This window comes from Trichosurus vulpecula, chromosome 1 (genome assembly GCF_011100635.1).
Source record: "Trichosurus vulpecula isolate mTriVul1 chromosome 1, mTriVul1.pri, whole genome shotgun sequence".
NCBI lineage: Eukaryota > Metazoa > Chordata > Mammalia > Diprotodontia > Phalangeridae > Trichosurus > Trichosurus vulpecula.
Window position 1 is genome coordinate 43,065,298 of NC_050573.1, and position 21,195 is coordinate 43,086,492.

Below are 21,195 nucleotides of genomic sequence, written 5' to 3' on the forward strand. Positions count from 1 at the left end.
TATGCAGATTCTGGTTTTTGAATCTAGGTCCTTTCATTCTAAATTTAGCCCTCCTGTCCATTACATGATGGATATTTTGGCTTGGCTGAAACATTCTGTTGCTCCTTGAGGTTTCATTTGCTTCAAACTGTGGCCGAATACTCTTTTGACATGGTCCTTCCTCTCTGGAGGATGCTTTTGGTTGGGTGAAAAGACTTTATCGATTGATTTATTGTTCAATTTTGCTTCCCCTTGCCTGATTTCTGGGCATCTTTTGACTTGAATGTAAGAAAGTAGCTGCCTTTTCTTGCCTCGTTAGACCTGCTTCTGTCCTTCATGTATGAAGTAACCATGTAGAGATGTATGTGACAATTCACTGTGTGGCGTTTTTCAGACTGTTCTTTATTTCCTTCTCCTAGGTTGATCCAGTGTTTACAAGAGAAGTGAAAGCCAGAGTGAAAAGGTAGGGGGATTGTCCTGCTGTACACCTAAAGAGAGAAAAATAGCGAAACCATCTTTCTAGCCTTCCTTCAAAGTACCAACAAGGCAGCAGGCCAGAGTTCGTCTGTTATCGTCATATATTTCAGAACAGATGGCAGCAGTCCTAGGAGCTAATTTTAAAAGATAAGTACCGAAACTGGGCTTTGAATGTGAGATTTCCTTAGCTTTTCTATCACAGGGGCACTTTGAACCTGTACTTCCCTCCCTCCATATGGACTTGAAGAGAGAGAAATGCATAAAGAGGTTTCCCCAGTAGAAATCTGGGTCACCATCTTCATACAACTTTGAGTGCAGAATAATGATAATAACAATACATAACTAGCATTTGTGTAGCATTTACTATGTGGCAGGCACTGTGCTAAGTGCTTTATACGTATTATCTCAGTTGGTCCGCACAACAACCTTATGAGATAGGTGCTCTTATCTTCATTTTACAGGGGAGGAAACTGAGACAGGCAAAAGGGCGAGGTGACTTGGCCAGGGTCGTACAGCTAGTATATGAAGCCAGATTTGAATTCAAGCTTCCTGACTCCACGTCCAGGTCTCTACTGTACTGCCAGCTGCCTTGAATTGGTCATAATATCTGTTTACTTATGGCATTTTCTTATCTTTTCCCACCCCTGCAAGAAAGTTGAGGGAGATGCCCTTCATGACTTGCTTAATTTCTAGGGCAGCTGGGGTACAACTGATAGGGGAGATGTCTCGAGAAGATCTTCACGCCATTGTGAAAAATTGCTTCGCTGTTGTGAATAGCTCCATTTCAGAAGGAATGTCGGCTGCAGTTCTGGAGGTAATTATATATCACTTGATGGTTGAATGTAGGAACCTGAAATTGCCCGTCACTCCTTGGCTTATTTATAGAGGTGAAGTCTTTGTCAATAAAGTTCTGCCCATTTCACAATTGAGAGGGCGATGCTGTGTTTTCTGGAGTCTAAAAGGAACTTTTCCATAGTTGATATTTTAAATAAATCACTTAATTTCTTATTGCTACTTCCCTTTTCAAGGGACAAAATAAAATAAAACCAAGAGTGCGCTCAGTGCCTTTCTGTCCCTGCAAATATCTTTGTTTGGGAAAGAAGCCGACTTAAGAGAGGTCTGAGTAAGAACTCAGGCATAAAAATGGTGTGCTTCTGATAGAACAATGTCATCTGTAAATTTTATAAATATGCCATCGATGGCATATTTTTTCCTTCTACTACCTACTTTGAAGTTTTAGAGACTGATAAGACAGTTCTGAGCAGTGGTTTGGTCAAATCTGGGGAAAAAAATGGTAGTTGGGAAGGGGAATCCTAGTAGTTATCAACCTGGTTGATCCTCTGTTTACCCATGACAATGCTGGACTTCGAGCAGAGAGCAAGAAGAGACCTTCCTACTGGGTTAGGTTTCTGTATTTTTTAATACTCATTAGTACCAATGACCAACCTCTTTGGGAAGGACACACTAAAGACTAATAGGCCTCTGGAGATGACACTCATGGAGCTTTGATGAAGGTGTAATAGGGGTCATATATGAACATCTTCAATGTTTCCATATTCAGCCATGATAGACAATGATACAGCCTCCTCTGCTTTAGCCAAGTTTTGTGTAATATGGGAGATCTTGCCTTGTGAGATTACTAGTGCTCTCCATATCTGAGGAGTTACCATTAATAAGCCAGGAGTACAGATGATGGACAGTGCATTTCTGGAATAAAAAAGTTGTGCTACTAAATACTAGTACTACAACTTTAGCAAAATGACTTTCATATAGAGAAACATACCTTATACCTAAATTTAATCCATCAGAAAAATCATGTCTTATATAACAGCAAATCTCACCCCCCAAAACAGCTGGCTATCCCAGCCTTATTCAAAGGGTTAGTGTGAGCCTCAATGTGATCATATATGGAAAATCCTCTAGAAACCCTTAGAAGCTACAGAAATTTCAGTTACTCTTCTTATACCTTGGGTAGGTGGTAGGGTGCAGTAAGTCACTAGTATTTTCCCTAATAGCAAGCATTTTCCATGCTTTGTTTTTCAGTTCAACATGTTCTAGCATCCTGGAGGGTAATCTCAGGGTGGAAGGTCCTTAAGTAACTCCTGATAAAATCAGCCGTTATTCTTCATTGAGTATCAGATAAATAAACCCATCATTTTAGAGCCCTTCCAGGACTATGCTTAATTTACTATTCTAAATATAGTATTTTATAATAGGACAGCATACGAGACCTATTTTGCTCGTCTCCTCTAACCTACCAAAGAGGGCTCTCAAATATTCGTTAACTTAAGGTATAAAATGTCGTCTTGTGTTTGAGCACAAGTCAGAAAGATTAGATCATCAAATCTCCGTGCTGTCTGAGACCTAGATGAAGGACATGAAGTCCAACTGCCCACAAATCTCTCCACAGCCTCCCTGAGCAGTGCTCACCTTTTGTCCATATGCATCCTATTTTCTGTTTCTGTAAATGCATTTCTTGCAGTTGTATTTCGAGTTCTCTTTTATATTTTCCATTATGTCTGCATCAGTCCTTGCTGGGTTATTATTTCTCACAGGTACTTCTACCATACTTCTATTTATTCAGCTGGATACCAGTTACCCTCACATTAAGATCTAAAAGACATTCTGTTATTTTACCAGAGCTTGGTGTTCCTAAAACTGCATGGAGTTGAAGCAGGGGACAAAAAATAAACCAGTCATAGCAGAACTAACCTACATTGTTCATCTGATATTTTCTTTGAATATGATGCCATTTAATAAAACAAAATGGAAAAGACAGAAGAGGTCTGCCCATTTCTCCCTCTACGATGATAAGAAAAATTTCCATAGCTCAGAATCACTTGTTTTGGTTTTCTCCTAGTGTTCACGTACAGCTAGATGTCAAGAATCCAAACATTTCCAAGGTCTGTAGCCTAGTATTTAGTCTTTACTATGTTTTGGAATTTGCTTTTTAGCTATAGCTGTTGACATAAAATGTTTAGCTACCTTTTTTAACCTTGAAAAGGTGAATTCTTGCAATAACAGTCATAAGGTTTTTGTTGAATTGATATCTTATACGTAAATATATTTCTTCCTTTTTAAAAATCAGTTTTCATTTTGTTGAGGGAATGGGGTGGAATTCATCGAGTAATTTGCTAGCATATACATGTCACACGGCAATCCACTATCATTTCAGTGGAACTCTTTAGTGAATTGCCGTCAAACCTTATTTCTTTCTAAGACAGGGCTATTCTGACTGCCTTAAAATGTTGATTTTTTTGTTCTTCTTAAAACTCTTAAACCATCTTTGGCCCTAGACTTTCAATTAAATCAGGTCTAAAAAGCCTAGAAGGTATATGAAATTAAAATTAACTCACCCAAAATGCTTAATCATTGAATAAGTGTTTTGTGTTTTTTTGTTTAACTTCAAAGGAAGTAATCTCTTGGTCCCTCAGTGAGATATATTTTCCAAAAGACATGTAAGAAATAAAATTCTATTTGTTAACTTGCTTCTCTTTGAGATCGTCCTATAACAGCCAAAATTTTGTTTTGGTTAGGTAGCAGGGAGAAGGATAGATATTGACTAAAATATCTCTTTAGTGGGCTGTGGAAACCATCTTTGACGGAAACACTATGACATATTTTGAAGACACAGTAAAGCAATATAAATGGATTGCCAATTTATATTTATGGTCTATATACCCAGATTCTTCCACCATAGACCTTACTCCCTACTGCCAAATTCTAGCAAGTAAGCAGATTCTTTTGGGTCACAGCCATAGTCGAAAGGGACCATTCAGCGTAGAGCTGTAGTCCTATGAGAAATTGGGATTTTTAAAGTTATCCATTAATGGAATTTATATATTAGGATTATAAGCCTGGTCATCTCTGGAAACAATTTACAGCCCCATTATGAGAGCTCATTATTAACATGGAATTCCTGATACCATGTCATTGCCAGAACAAAGTTCCTGATGCAAGACACCAATCAAGCCATTTAATTTAGTCGTATTCCCTAAAACATTGGCCAGCAGAAGCCTGGTAGAGTATAGCTGCTTGCCAACAAAGCAGGTTCGTTCATTCCCAGACACCAGGTAAACAAGAAGGGGTCAGCTGTTCTTTCTGTAAATAATAATTGCTGATCCCTGCAAAAGAATTTTATGTAATTTATGTGTTCATTTGTGTGTGCACTCACACACACACACACACACACATGCACACACACATATACAAACTTGATCTCTGTCTGCCTCAGTTTCTTCAACTATAAAATGAAGATGATAATTGTTGTGAGGATCAAATATGATATTTGTAAAGTACTTAGGATGGTGCCAGGCCCATAGCTGGCACTTAATAAATGCTGGTTTCCTTCCTTCTTCCCATCCTTCTGTGAGCTAAGTGCTAGAGGTCTTGTTCATTTGCTTTTCAGTGGTGTCTGACTCTTCATGAGTCCCTTTGGAGTTTTCTCAGCAAAGATACTGGAGTGGTTTGCTTTTTCAGCTCATTTTACAGAAAAGGAGACTGAGGCAAACAAGAATAAGTGACTTGCTCAGGGTCACACAGCTAGTCAATGTCTGAGGCTGGGTTTGAACTCACAAAGAGGAATCTTTCTGACTCCAGGCCCTGCGCTGTATCCACCGTGCCATCTAGCTGCCCTAGAGGTCTTATTATCCCTGTTTTGTAGATGAAGAAATTGAAATTGCCAGGGCAAAATGACATGTCTTGCCCAAAGGCAATAAGGAGCAGAATTGGAATTCGAACCCAGGCCCTTTCAATCCAAATCTTGTGCTCTCTCCACGGCCTCCCTCTGCTTGAGTAAGGCTGGGTCAGCCCATCAACCCCTTGGATGGTCTGTTTTTCAGAATGTTCTTGACATATCAGTCCGTGATTCCACCTATCATTCTTAGGAAGGGAAGGCATGCTCAGTGCACAATCAGCGTGATCTTTCAGGTTCCTTCTTTGTCCTGTCTGCCTGCCAAAGAAACACATTCAGTCCTCATGGCACTCAGCCCACTTGCACTGGAGGAAAATTACTCATCAGGGAAAGTAATGATGGTAATTAAAAATGTATTCTCCAACCTGTCGGTGAATCAGTTTAAAATGTACCCACTGAGAGGTAGGTTTTCTCAGTGTCACCCCAGTAATTGTGCCCAGAATGCTGTTTTCATCTATGAGCTTTCCAGGTTTCCAAATCTGCTTACAGCGATTAAAAATTCAGGTGTCTTTCAAACATGTGACAGGCAGAAACGTCTGAACAGTCCCCAAGGCTGCATTCTTGTGAAGTTCTGGAGTCCAGTTAATGGGAGGGAGTGCTTTTGCAAATTAGGTTCTTCTCTGTGCAAACACTTCTCAAAATGATTGCTATCAACCCACCTGTCTTCTTTTCCTCTTTTCGTTCTTTAGGCAATGGACCTGGAAGTTCCTGTGTTGGTAAGAAACATCCCTGGCAATGCAGCCATTGTTAAACATGAAGAGACAGGATTATTGTTCTCCCATCCTCAGGTAATAAACACACCTAGGCCTAACTAAACATGTCAATAAAAGTTTATTTCCCTTTTGAAAGGGAAATAATAATCTTTCTGGTTGATCTGCCTGTCTGTAGATGAGAGTGAAAGCATTGCTTTCTCCTGTGAAAAGCTATGTTCATGGCTTAACTCATTCTATGAATCAAAGCTCTAAACTAGGTTCACATGGGCAGATACAGTGAACTCTGCATTAGGGAAAGGTAGCTTTCTAGAAGAAGATAACAAATAGAACAAGTTATAGTATATGAATGTAATGGAATACTGTTGTTCTATAAGAAATGATGAGCAGGCGGGCTTCAGAAAAACCTGGAAAGACTTATATGAACTGATGCTGAGTGAAGTGAGCAGAACCAAGAAAACACTGTACATAGTAACAGCCATATTGTGCTATGATCAACTTTGATAGACTTAGCTGTGCTTAGCAATGCAAGGATCTAAGACAACTCCAAATGACTCATGATGGAAAATGCTATTCACATCCAGAGAAAGGACTATGGCATCTAAATGCAGATGGAAGAATACTATTTGCTTTCTCTCTCTCTCTCTCTCGTTTCTTCTGTCTCATTGTTTTCTCATTGGTTCTAATTCTTCTTTACAACATGAGTAATGTGAAAATGTTTAATATGAATATACAAATAGAGCCTGTATCAGATTACACACTGTCCTAGTGTGAGGGGAGGATTGGGGAGAAAATTTGGAACTCAAAATCTTATGGAAGTGAATGGTGAAAACTAAAAATAAATAAATTAATTAATTTTTAGAAAAAGAAGATAACAAATAGAAAACTCCATTTTAGGGTCCTAGACCATAAAATTGTAGATTTGCAGTGCCTCAGAGGTCCTTGGGTCAAACCCCTTCATTTTGAAATTGGAGAAACTGAGGCCCCAGATTGCCTATGTGACCTGACCTTACTGAGCGTAAGGCTAAAAAGTCAGGATTTGAACCCACAATCTCTGCCTCCAAATCCAGCATTCTTCCCCCTGTACCACAAATTTTAGACTTGTTTTAGAACTTGAAATTAAAAAAAAAAAAACATAGGTTCTGATTATTAACCTGAAACTATGAACCAAAGAAATATGCTATAGAAATTAACCCTTGAAGATTACAAGCAACACAAACAGATGTATGGTGGTTGTTTGCTTTCTCAATTGTCCCTAAATGAATTTTAATCCATCCTCTAATTGTTCAAAAATAGTCTTGAGCCTGCTATCCTCAATACCCAATGAAGGTGTACTCTTGGATGCAAACAATTTCTGCCATCAGCACAGGCAGGAGGGAAGAAACCTTGCTGATGAGAAAGAATCTTTCGCAAGGACTTGTAGTCGGGGTTCAGTGGGGCCTTGTGCGGAACAGAGGAAGGAAGGCTAATTGGGTTTTTTCTGATCTCATGTAACTGCTTGTTAGGTTGTTCCTTTTAATGTCTGGAAAGCCATCTTAGGCCTGGGAGGTTTATGATTGTTTTTTTACCAGTCACTGCTTTAGTCACATGGCAAAGGCATAGCATAGGCCTACCCTGTCCACAGGCTGGAATACCTATCCTTTAATAGGACTCCTACAAAGCGTGTCAGATTCTGGCATTGAGCTTCCTGATGCCCTTTCTGCATTTTTTACTTCCAACACGCTTTGAAAGATTCGTGCTAGACAGCAGATGTCTCACACGGCTTTTTGTTGAATAGACATGCTCGTACTTTGCCTATCACAGGATAGCAGCTGTTACTTTAAAAACAAGCCTTTTAATTAAGTCAGTGACTATGGTTATATTAAAATCTAAACTAAGAAACTCAGGTGAGATTAAGTAGTGGTTTCATCACTACTAGGCTTTTAAAAATCTATTTGGTATATAAGTAAATAATGGTTTCTGTGTTAGCTTTGAGGCCACCTGCGCTTTCAAAGTTAATGTCACCATAATAGGTATTTTTAGGATTCAGGCGAAATCTTAACTTCATGGCAACTACAGTGATTTTTCTCCTGTAATTCAACTTATAAAAGAAGCCAGGGTGTTATATATCAAGATGAACCTGTCCATCCCTACCCTTCATCTCCCTCATCCTCTCCTCTCCTTCCCCCACCCCTGCTCATGTCTAATCACTTTGTTGATTCTATCTTTGCAAATATCTTACTCATTTATTTCTTCCTTCCCATCGTTCTCGTCACTTCCTTACTGTAGTAACTTCCTTCTGTAGTAACTTTCTGAGTGATCTTTGTCCTCATTTTCTCTCAATTCCATTGCATCTTCTCTATTAGTGTGAGTGTAATGTTTGATGGGGTATAATTATGCCAGTCATCCTGCCCAGAGCTTGTCATTTTCAAATGCAGCCTCAGACCCTTACTAGCTGTGTAACCCTAGGCAAGTCACTCGAACACTGTTTGCCTCAGTTTCCTCATCTGTAAAATAGGGATAATAATAGCCCCAACCTTGCAGGATCGTTGTGAGGATCAAATAAGGTGGTATTTGTAATGTGCTTAGCACAGTGCCTGGCACATAGTAAATGCTATATAAATGTTGGTTGTTATCATTCTTATTATTTTCCTACTTTATCTGCCTCTACGCCCACTCCAACCAACTAATTCATTCACCCAAATACCCACTCTACTCTCTCACCTCCATGCTTTTATCCATGCGGTTCCATCTGCCTACAATGCCTTTCCTTCCCCCGACTTCTCCTGTTATTATATCCTGCCAATCCCTCAAGGACCTGTGTTCAGTGCTATGCCCTTTCTAAAACCTCTCTTGACCACACCTAGGTCATTTCTTATTTCTTCTGTGTTCCCATAGAACGCTAGAGCTCTTCTGAAGTGCCTACCAGGGGCCTAAGATCCTTGTCATTTCATGTTTTATCTTGCCTGCTAATCTGCACATTGCTAGAGGGCTGGGTGGTGGCTTAATCTTTTTTTATCTTTCCTATAACCATGGGCTTAACAAACATTTGTTGAATTGAATCAATTATTTATAGAGCTGTTTGATCACACATTCATCATGTGTATCTGCAGTTGGTCTATCTCTGAAATACTTTTCTTCATTTTGTCAGTCTTTCTTTTAAAACGTCCACACCTGTGACAAATAAAAACCCAATTTTCTGGTTTTTCCTTCCTGAGTATATGGAGAGTCCATTTAGTGATGTTTTTATGATAGCTACAGCATCAGCTCTCCCTTGCCCTTCCTGTAATTCAGTCCATTATAGGTGGAGATTTTTACATATAACATCTGAACCATTTTTGTACATTGGACTAGCAGCCACCAAGGTGGTATAATTTGAAGGACATCACAGTCCTCTTGTTGTTCTTTCATTTCGGTCACATGTGATTCTTTGTGACTTCATTTGGGGTTTTCGTGGCAGAGATACTGGAGTAGTTTGCCATTTTCTTCTCCAGCACATTTTATAGATAAGGAAACAGGCAAACAGGGCTAAGTGACTTGCCCAGGGTCACCCGGCTAGTAAGTGTCTGAGGCTGGACTTGAACTCAGGGAGACTCATCTTCCTGACTCCAGGCTCAGGACGCTATCCGCACCACCTACCTGCTTATCATAGTCATCACCTGTTGCCAATATCTCCTTTACTATCTATAATAGTATTAGCAATTCTTATTAGTGAACCTTTGGGAAATGGGATTTTATTTCGCAGAGTTCCTGTGTAAATTGAAATATATCATCTTGCAGGGAAATATATATAGAGAGATGAACTGGTATTAGCACGTAGACTAGTTTATCAGTTGAGTAGAATCCTGGTAAAAGGACATGGGATGGATAAGTTCTGATGTGGAGATAGATAGGGGAAGAAATGGATCCGTGATTCATAAGTATGGGCGATCTCTTCCAATTCAGATCATAATCCCTCAGTGATGTCATAGATCATATATCACAGATTTCAAGCTACAAAGAGGTATGACAGAGACCCTCTAGATTAGTCCCCTTCTTTGAACGATGAGGAAACTGAAGCCTGGAGAGTTGAGGTCACATAGGTAGTGATTAACAGAGATGAGATTTGAAACTCCAAATCTGTTGTCTTAACCCATGGGGTTCTTTTCCTAAATCCTCCTGAAGGAAGCTACCCAACATGTTAGAGGTCTTCCCCCTCATTCCTAGCATACCCTGAGGTCACCAGTGTAGCACCTGGGTCATCTATCTTCTTTCTCAATTTTTTTGCATTACTTAACTGGTCCATTGCCTGGTCCCAACCATAGGGACCTCATTCTTTCTCAGCCACCAGAGTTGCAGAACTATCCAAGAGCTTCTGACCTTGGGGAAGTCAGAGTTGGTGAGGGTCTGGACTTGTTTTGTTGACAGGACCCTAGACTGTGTGTCCCCCTATCCAATGTTCATTCCCTCTCCTGTGATGGACAGGTTCTCAGCTCCTGCTCTCCTTAGCACTGTGCTTCATAGTCAACATCTATGGAGTTGAAAAATACTCTTTTTCTCCCTGTGGTCTCATAATGACAACAGCTAGCACTTCTGGAGTGCTTTGAGGTTTTCAAACTGCTTTGTAAACATCTCATTTTATCCTTATGACAACCCTAGAGCCATAAAATAGAGTATCTAGTACAGATAAATTGACATAATTTTAAAGGTAACTTAGTTTATTTTCCAGATGTCTCAAAAATAAGATTATTCCATAAGCATAGAAAAGATTACATATTATACTTCTACCCAAAACCAATCATCCAGAGTCTTAGCATAACCCATGAGGTGTGGATGTTATTAGTCATCTGGATTTAGAAGTCAGGAAACTGATGCCCAGAGAAGTGAGATGTTTTGCACATGATCACATAGATTTTAAGTATCGACGACTTGATTTCAGCCCCAACTCTTTGTTACTCATGTTTGTACCATGAATACTAGCAATAGGGTCTTGCACATGGAGGACGCAAAAACAATGTTCGTGAATGTCTTATTGAAGGGAACAGGGTCAGAGGATAGATGGAGTTTGATTTTATACTTCCTGATTTGATGTGATAGCAGAGCATGAAGAATCATAGAAATCTTAGAGCTGGGTGTGAAACCAACAGTCTTTTAGTACAGCCACCCAATCCGTGCTTTGATATTTCCAATACTTAGTAGAAAATTGGAAATCCTGGATTGCCACACAGGTGTGTGGTCAGGTCTGGAGAAAATTTGAGAGTCATATAGTCATTACCAAAGAGTTGGAATGGCCTCAGAAGTATCTAATCCAGTGTACCTGTAAGAGAATACTCCTCCTCAGTAGCCGTTTTCCTGACACTAAGCCTAGATTTGCCACTTCACAACTTCCATACACTTCTCTTTCCATTCTCAGGGGTTAATCTGATTGAGTCTTAATCTCTTACAGAATAATATTTCTGATACTTGAAGACAGCTATCATATGCCCTCAATTCTTCTCTTTTCCAGGGTAAATACTCCCATTTCTTTTAGCTTATCCCTAGAGAGCAAGAACTCAAGGCTTTCATCATCCTGATAATCCTCCTCAGCTTGCCAGGGGCCTTCCTAAAGTCTGGTCTTTTCATCATGAATGCTTGGAAGTCCTCTATTTCATTAAATATCATTTCTTCCCCCACCCTCGTAGGATCATATCCACTTTTGCTGGGTGCATTATTCCTCCTTGTAAATCCTGGTTCCTTTGCCTTCTCTTAGAATAGAATATTCCACGCCTTCTGCTCCTTCTATTGTTAGCTGCTAAATCTTGTGTGATACTGACTGAAGCTTCACCATATTTGAGTGATTTCTTTCTGACTTCATATAGTATTTTCTCCTTGACCTGACAGCTCTGGAATTTGGCTATAGTATTCCTGGGATTTTTCATTTTGGGACCTCAAAGGTCATAGGTGAATTCTTTAAATTTCTACTCTACCTTCTGGTTTTGAGATATCAGGACAGGTTTCCTTCATAATTTCTTGTAACATGATGTTTAGGCTCTCTCTTTGATATTGGCTTTCAGGTAGTCAGGTATTTCTTACATTATCTTTCCTCAATTTATTTTCTAGGTCAGTTGTTTTTTTCCAATGAGATAGTTCACATTTTCTTTTATATTTTCATTCTTTTGACTTTGTTTTTTTGTTTCTTTATCTCTTGTGAAATCACTACCTTCCACTTGACCAATTCTAATTTTTAAGGAATTGTTTTCTTCAGTGAATTTTTGTACCTATTTTTTTTTCTTATTTGTCCAATTCTGCTTTTTAAGGAGTTGTTTTCTTCAGGGTGTGTTTGTGTGTGTGTGTGTGTGTGTGTGTGTGTGTGTGTGTGTGTGTGTGTGTATGTTTGTGCCTCTTTGACCGAGCTGTCAATTCTTTTTTCATAATTTTTTAACATTGCTCTCATTTCTTTTCCTATTTTTTCTCTACTATTCTTATTTGGTTTTTAAAGTCATATTTTTCTGTTTTTGCTATTTTAGCTCTTTTTTTAGTTTTTCTAGGAATTCTTGTTGGATTTGTGTCCATTCTGCAATTTTTCTTTGAGGCTTTGCTTGTAGCTGTTTTACATTCTTGTCTTTTTTTGAATTTGTGTCCTGATCTTCCCTGTCAGCATTGTACCTTTTTGTAGTCAGGTTCTTTTTTTGTTGTTTGCTCATTTTTTAAGCCTGTTTCTTGACTCTGAACTTTATGTTAAAGTTGGGCGTTGTTCACCTGGGACAGGGTGTTGGCAGTGGGATCATTGTCCCAAACTTCAGGATTTTTTGCAGTGGTGTTTTCCTAGCTAGTTCTGGGAGTCTGTAAGTTTTTGTTGCTTCTAAGGTGGTGTGATTTAGGGAGAGCTGTGATCACTGCTCCTCTGGTCTGCATTCGGGTCCTTACCCAGTAAAAGCCTCTGCTCCCTTGCGACCACAAGTGCTAGCAGTCCTCTATGCCCTGAAACTGCACTCTAGAATTGGGTAATGGGCAATGGAATTGCTAGACGGCACTCAGTCTTACCCCAGTTCCCACATAGGTATCTCCTGCCATTTCTTTCTGACTAGATGTCGAATCCCTGAGAGAGCTCCTGGTACTGCTGCTGCTGCTAGTGTTGCCAGAAATGTTTCACTCTGAACTTTTATTGGCTCTGCTGCTCCAGAATTCAGTTTGATATGTTATTTTAAAGTTGTTTAGAGGAAAGAAAAAGGAGAGTTTGGCTAAAATGCTCCTCCTCCACCCCTTTTACTCCCTCTGGTCTACAGAGGCCTTCTTGCCTCTGCCCTAAAGTTTGTTTTTGTTTTTTTTAACCTGGAACTGAATACAGTGCTCCAGATTTGATCTGTCTAGGGCAGAAAACAGTGTATCTATTACTTCCATAGTCCTAGATACTGTTAATCAACCAATCCATAAACATTTATTAAACACTTATTACATGCTGAGCACTGTCCTAAGTCTTGAGAATACAAACAAAAAAGTAGGAGCTTATATTCAAATAGGGAAGAGAACATGAACATATAGGAATAAATGCAAAATATATGTGAGGACACCAGCAGCTTGGATCAGCAGAGTTTTCTCGTGGTAGGTGATATCTGAACTGAGCTCTGAAGGAAACCATAGTTTCTGAGAAGTGGAAGGGGGAAGGGGAAGAGCATTTCAGGCATTGCCAAGGTCAGGAGATTAGAGATGGAGTTTCAGTTGATTCTGATTTCCATAAATGATACTGGTGATTTGTCTTAAAAAATAAAATAGAAAATCTGAACTAGAATTTCCCAATGTATGTTGTAGGTAGGCAGGGTCTGTTCCCAGCATCTGGCACAATGCCTGGTACATTGGAGCTGCTATACAGATGCCTGTTGATATTGACAAGACTGATATTGATCATTCCTTCAAAACTGAAACCTCATCATTTAAGAGAAGATGGGTGCATATATGCTCTATGTGAAACACTTTTAGTGGGATCAAGCTTTTTATTTTTGTGTGTGCTAATTCTTGTATTTGTTCAGCTCCAGGTTAAATTAATTTTTAGTTATTGGGTAATTTTTTTTCCCTGTGTCATTATGGTTTTGACAGACAGTTTAATGTTTGAGCTCACAATACTATGAAATTTTAATTCCAACTCAAATAGAAATATAGTCCCAATTTGTTATTCACAGTAATAGAATAATAGGGATAACTAACATTTATGTAGCACTTTAGAAATGGCAAATCCAGAAGCTCATTTGATCCTCATAGCAGCCCAGGGAGGTAGGTGCTACTAATGTCATGATTTTACAGTTGAAGAAACTTAAAATTCAGAGAAATTAAAGTGATCTGCACAGCTAGTAAGTGTCAGAGAAAGGATTTGAACCTAATTCCTCCTAGGTTGGGATTCAGTGCTCTTCCGTGGCACCAAACTGCCTTTCTAAAAAAGTGGAAGTGGGTCTGAACCAGTATGTCAGAGATCTGTGCTTTCATTGGTTTAGCCTCCCTTCACAACAAAGGTTGTCTAGGACCCCTATACAGGGTATGGGAATTGTCATGACTAAAATGTTCGTCACCCTATGGTCTGGTGACAAGCTTCTACAAACTTACCTGAACTCAGACAACCAGGCAGTAGCCCAGCCACCGTGAGGTCCATTTCTGGCTTGGGAAAACTTTCGGGAGCTTGCATGACTCTGGTCTCATCTTACAAAGCTCATGGTCACTTCAGTGCTTCAGTGAGGCAATGGGAAAGGACTTTGGTAGAGGAGGTGAGCCAAATGAATAAATTCAATGATCATTTATGTCTAGTATTGGTCTTTGCTTTGGTACTTATTTTCAGGATTTTCTGCATCTTTATTTTTTTGTTTATTTTGTTTTTACTTTATATTTTATATTTTATTTATTTTATTGTACCTTTAGTTTCTGTACCTGATATTTTGGAAAATCACTTCCAATCAAGGGATGGAAAGTTGCTGCCCTACCCTGGGTCCTGCTTATCTCTTCTTTGTAGTCTTCTCCAAGACGGTCACTTGCCATCTTTTTCTGAGCCTGACCAAAAATAGCAGCCTAAAGAGAGTTGTTTCCTTTTCACTTTTCTTGTAATGGCTTCAAGAGTTTCTACCTGCATAGGCTTCTTCCAAAGTCCAGAGCTAGGTGTTCATTACTTTAATCAGTGCTGAGGATACAAATACAAATAAAAAGAAAGGTGGCTCCTGCCCTCAAGGAGTTTGTAATCTAATGGAGAAACATTACACACCAAAGGAAGCTGAAAAGCTGGAGGGAATGGAGGAGGGAGATGGTCCCTGGTGCTGGGGCATGATCATGATGGATAAGTTGAAAGAAGTCCAAAGGACTCTACTGGGGTAGGAAATGAGGAGGTGGCCAGCCTGGGCCCCCTCTTTAGATGGAGATCTGGGAGATCCAATCAGAGGAACAGAGAGTTGTGAGACCCAAGGCTGATTAGATCTAGCAGAAGGATGAGATTTCCCAATGATGAAGTTCCTAGGATGATGGCATGATGGGCATTCACTGACTCTGGGGAAAAAAATGGTGCAGAGTGGTTCTGACAAATAAGAAAACAGAAGTTGCCAGAGAATTCAGGTAAGGGATCAGGCCTCTAATTTCTTGTAGCACTTAGCATAATCTAATTTGCATTAGGTATCTTATCTCCCCTACTTGGTGGTAGGCTTCTTGAGGCTGGGGAATAAGTCTTTTTTTGTCTTTGTGTCCCCAGGCATAGAATAATACCTTTCCCATTAGGAGGGCTTATTAAGTGGTCACTGGAATGAAACTGAATCAGATATGTGATAAAAGAAATAATCAACAGTCTGGCTGTGGTTGTACCTTTAAAAGGATCTGTGATTTTATTGCTATGGAGAACTCCTGGGTGAGGAAGGTGCAGGTTGGCAGCTTCTTTGAATTTAGATTCTTAGAGAATTGCCCAGGGGGCTGAAGCCAAGTGACTTACCCAGAGTCACAAAGCTTGTGATAGGCAGGACTTGAACCCAGGTCTTCCTGGCTCCTAGGCCATCTCTTCATTCCTTGTGCCAAGCTACAAGTACCTTTGTGGATGACTCAGATCATGCCACAATCTCTCACTGTCTGTCTACTTCTACATCCCATTTAAAAAACAAAGCCAACAAGTTATCTTCCGCATCTTCTAGGAAGCCAAAAGCAGAGACAGAGGAGTCTTTTCCCAGGTCTCTGTCCCCATTGAGGGGTGTGCCCTGATTCCTCTCAGCTCCCACATCCTGAATGAACTAGAATGAACAGTGAGTGCAGGCATGTCTCTGTGGGCCATGAAGCCACCAGAATGGGAATGAGCATTGAGCCCACGGGGGCAGTGTTAGCTCAGGATAAAAAATACAGATGAAGCCACAAGGTGGGGCTCACTCCTCAGAAAAGCCGAGCGCCTGGGACCAGGCAAAATGGGCTCTGTGTGTGTGCCAGGCTTTCTTTCGGGAGGTACAGCACATCCACTGTTCCCAGCAATAATAGTAGCCGTGTGTGGCACTCTGGGTGGCACAGGGAACATTCTGCTTCTGATGCATGATATCTGGAGCCCTCTTAAAATATGGGCAAGAGGTGAAGGTTCATTTCCTGTCCTCTTTTTTTTTTTCACATTGGTGAACTCAATTCCCCTTTGATTTGGGCTGGGAAAAAGGCAGCTTTTTTCCCTAGACTTAGCAGTCTAGTCTCTTAACAATTTTTAGTCTGAATTTTCTCTTGGCATTTGCTTCTCACTGTGTTACTCCCCGGGTTTGGGTTCAGCCTGAGGGCATACTTGGCATACTGAGCCAATACTGAGCCCTTCTTGAGGGACATTAGACAGAAACAGGAACTGGTCATAGCACAGAGTGACCACGTTCTTTTACCAACCCATCTCTGCTTCGCCTAGAGAAAATATTTTCCAGGTTCCCATGAAGCTTTTCTTCCTTTTGGTTTTAAAATAGAAAATAGTGTTGGAGTGGTCATTATTGGACAACCTCAGTTTACCAGGTGTTGATATAGAGCCCGTATTACAACATGCTGTTGGGTAAATATTACGTTGAATTAATCCATCAGTGTTTATACCTCATACAGTTCCAACAGATGGAGGAATGAGCTGGGTCTGGACGTAAATGGAAGGAGATCAGGGTGAATCACAAATTACCCAGTAGCAAGAGATGGGTGCTGTTGTTTTGGGACCATGGTGTCACATACCTTGAGAGCTAGAGCAAAGAGGTATTTTGGGGAAAAGGGGGTGTTGTATTTGAACAAAACACACAATACTCAGGGGTTTTCATTTTAACTAATTAGGTGCTTTGTTTTCAAAAGGAGCAGATGTTAACAGTGGCCTTGCCACATTTCTCAGGTCACTGAGAAAGATCCCTGATTCAGAAGACTTGGGTCTTAGTCCCGGCTAGCTGGGTGACCTTGCACCGAATACCTTCACTTTCTTGGGCTTCTCTTTCATTAGTTGTACAAATAGCAGGACTTAAATCACCACCTTTGAATCTACCCACGTGAACTTAGAGAAGTTGCCTCTTGGTTCTCTCCCTCATAAAAAGAGAGGATCGAACCCAATGGCCCCTGAGATCCCTGCCCCTTTTAGGTATGTGATCCTATGACATGCTGTACTAAGTCACAGGGTTGATATCAGATGAGAGAGATAGGTTGAAAAATCCCTTTGAAAATGATTCTGCAGACTTGAGGGAATTTAAAGCTTCTCATCCCCTCCCTCTCACTTGAGAGGTCCTTCTTTAAGAGTATTTCCTATTTCTAATGTACCTGGTCTCATGTTTGAAGCTCCAGTGGCTCTCTGTGGACTCTCAGATAAAATACAGGCTCCTTTCTTGGCATTTAGAACCTTTCACAGCCTGGGAATGGGAAGGAAATGAGTATTTTTATAGTAACCTACTATGTGCCAGGCACTATTCTAAACACCTTTAACAAATATGACCTCATTTGATCCCACAACAACCCTTCAAAGAAGGTGCTATTATCATTCTCATCCTACAGTTGAGGAAACTAAGGCAAACAACTGAAATGATTTGCCCAGAGTCACCCAATTTAGAAGTATCTGAGACCAGATTGGAACTCAGGTCTTCCTGTCTCCAGGCCCAATGCTATAATCATTGCAACGCCAGCTGCCTCTAAAGAAAGGCTGGCTCCTGCCCATCTTTCTAGTCTTGTTGTATATTACCATCCTTCATGGACTGGTCCAGGTCCCATTCCCCGCATATGACATGCTGTCTCCTGAGCCCCACCCCTTACATGCAATTCCTCCTCCTCCTCTTGGCCTCATTGAATATTTCCAGTTCTGGTGTCACCCCTAGTAGGTCCCTACTAGCTGCTCATACCATTCCCAAGAAATTACTTTGTATATTTTTTATATTTAATCTTCTGTGTACATTGCTGTTTTTCCCAAGTAGAATATAAGATTGTTGAAGGCAGAGACTTTTGTTTTTTGTCTTTGTGTCCCCAGTTCCTAACACAGTGCCTGGCACGTAGTAGGTGCTTTATAAATGCTGCTGCTTCTTATTTTTATGTAGGTTAACAAGTGTGTTACCTGCTTTGTAGGAGCTTGTAATCTAAGACAGATAACTCTGGCATGGATCAATCTTTTTTTTTTTTTAAATTAGCAGCTAGTATTCCATTCATTCATTTATCAAACATTTATTGAAGGCCTACTAGACACAAGGCACTGTTTTTAAATAGCATCAGTGAAATCATAAGGTCTGTCATTGTTCTCCACCTGATTCTGTCTTTAAGAATTCTAGGATGTATTTGTCCTAGCTTACAGTGCTTAGTGGGAAAACCTTTATACCAGAAGGTCAGAGGTCACTTTCCCTTCCCCTGTCTCCCACAGAACTTCAGCAACCTATCCCAAAAAACTAATGTGCATCCTGTTCTTAAATTGTCGGTAATGTAAGGAATGGGACACCCCACCCCCATCCCCACCCTACCCTGTGTCATTAAAGGCGTTTCCATGACTTAGCTGTCATTGGCATTATTATACCACTGCCGCATAGATTCTCCACAGGTGAGGAATGCAAACATGTTACTGCTGAGTTTACTGAGACCAGGGGCCTTGTTTATGAAATATTGCCATACCCAGAGGTCACATATATGCAGTAAGCCAGAGCTGCTTATCTACCAAAGAGCACATTTTCCTTGATACCAATAGAGCTGTTTATTTACCAGTTAAAAAGCCCTGTTTCATCCCTGATACAGCTCGGGCTTGGAAAGTTTGCGAAATAGGCAAGTGGGCTGAGCTAATGTGACCTGGGGGATAAGTGGTCACTAAGAAATGGGGCAGCAGGAACCAGGCCATCCATGGCATCCATCATATGGGTGGAGAAATAAATCCAGTGAGGATATGCACCAGCTTTTCCTGGTGAAAACCCTGGGGGTTCAAAGCCTTGATTTGGGCAGATTTGTCTGTTTAGCAGGGTGATGCAGCTCAGTACCTGGGAAGGGCCTGCTGCAGGTGGTGAGCCTCACACTGCCTCAGAGCTGTTTCTCTCCATAATTGCTCCTTTAATCACACAGCTAAAGTTAGGCTTCCCTTGGGTCACCATTAGCCATTTAGTTTCCAGCTTCATTTTTATCTCCCAAAGGCATAACTACAATGACTTCATTGCAAATTTGCTTTCATTTTTTCTAATGCACCTGCTTTTCTGCTCTGCCTCTTCTCCCTATCGTTTTGCCAAGACAGCTTCCGCATTCAGTGGAGGTGTCTCTGGGCCTACCCTCTCCCCAGAAAGCCTCCAGGGCCACATCCAGGTACTATCACAAGCGGCTTTGCCTTCCTGATGGCAAGTGCGGAGGCTTCAGCAATGCGTGAACTCTGTTTACATACTTAAAAAAAGGAGTATGAAATGGAAAATCACAGTTTTTTCATATTCAGTTCTCCTTTTTGTGTTGTAGCAATGCTCCTTTTTTTTGGTGTTGAAGTTCAGAATAAAATAAAATTAAAAAGAAAAAGAAATGCAAATGAACTCTGCGGGATGGTAAACATAATGATGAGACTTGTAGAGTAAATGAAACCATTTCTTCATCTTATTAAGCACTTACCTAAAAACGGTGGATAGAGTGCTGGGCCTGGAGTGGGGAAAATTTGAGTTAAAATCCACTAGTGATTCCCATTAAGTATGTCACCTCTGTCTGCCTCAGCTTCAACTGTAAAATGGGGGGTGCAGCTATATATAGTATACAATCGAGGGTTGTTGTGAGGATCAAATGAGATAATATTACAGTCACAGAGGCTGAGTGCTTAATAAATGCTTGTTTCCTTTTTTCCTCCCTCCTTCCCCCCTTCCTTCCTAGACTGTTCCCTCCCACCCTTCTTTCCTTCTCTCTTCCTTTTGCTCTCTTCCTCCTTTCCCTTCCTTCCTTCCTTCCTTCCTTCCTTCCTTCCTTCCTTCCTTCCTTCCTTCCTCCCTCCCTTCCTCCCTCCCTCCCTCCCTCTCTCCCTCCTTTTCTTCCTTCCTCCCTTCCTTCTTTCCTTCCTTCTTTCTTTCTATCCTCAGAAAGGGAACACTATTTTCAGCATTCTAGATCTAGCACGCTGTATGTAGACCACAGGAGGACCCTGAATGTTGTGATAGAACACTCAACAGAGTTAGGAAGCCTCAGTTCCCAGTTCAGCTCCTCTTTTTGCTGGGTCGCCTTTACACGAGAAAGTCCTGGTCTCTCAGAACCTCAGGTGCCTCATCTGTAAAATAGAGATTGTATAACATCTGTTCTGTCTGCCTCATAGGGTTAGGGTACAAAAAGCACTTTATAAGGAAAGCACTTCATAAATGTAAGCTCTTATTAGGCAGTGATAATTAGGTATTAGCATTAAGAACATCAACTGCACCCTAAAGTATATGACAGGAAAAGAAGATGAACTGGCCCTGTGGTGAGGGTGAGGTGTGCTAGGTGAACAGCTCTGCTGTAATCCTGGTCCCACATGTCCTGTGGCAAACTGGGGGGAGCACGTGGATGGGAGGCACACAGAATGGATGGTTGGGACGGTTGGTGATCTGAATCATTGGAAAGGACATGATCCCAGATCCAGGAGAGTATTTTAATGGAGTCTCTACCAGCACATGCTCACCACCAGTATCACTAAGTAGGGGAGGCAGTCTACAAATTAGATTCTTTCTTTTGGATTGAAAGCATCCTTCTGGTAGCAACATCTCCCCGTGTTTTCTGGCACTGCATTAGGCTCTCTGCAGATAAAGATAAGACTATTATGCTCATCATTTATTTTAAACTCTAATCTCCCTCATTTCTAGTCACAGATTATGGTTTTCCCCCCTACTCAGTTTCCATCTGTAAAAGCATTTTAATAGCTATTTTTTATATTTAATTTTAAAATAATTTATGTAAATTGCTAAGTTTCTCTAGGAAGCCATGGTATTATTTTGGCATGTTATTGAGGAT

At 40.6% G+C, this 21,195-nt stretch overlaps 1 protein-coding gene across 1 annotated transcript in view; it reads left to right on the forward strand.

Moving 5' to 3' along the window:
* GLT1D1 (glycosyltransferase 1 domain containing 1) overlaps positions 1 to 21,195 on the forward strand; it is a 109,424-nt gene that overhangs the window by 78,659 nt on the left and 9,570 nt on the right. The window contains exons 9-11 of the mRNA XM_036744799.1: positions 399 to 442; positions 1,150 to 1,270; positions 5,839 to 5,937. Of these exons, the coding sequence (XP_036600694.1) occupies positions 399 to 442; positions 1,150 to 1,270; positions 5,839 to 5,937 (264 nt within the window). The remainder of the gene's footprint in view (positions 1 to 398; positions 443 to 1,149; positions 1,271 to 5,838; positions 5,938 to 21,195) is intronic.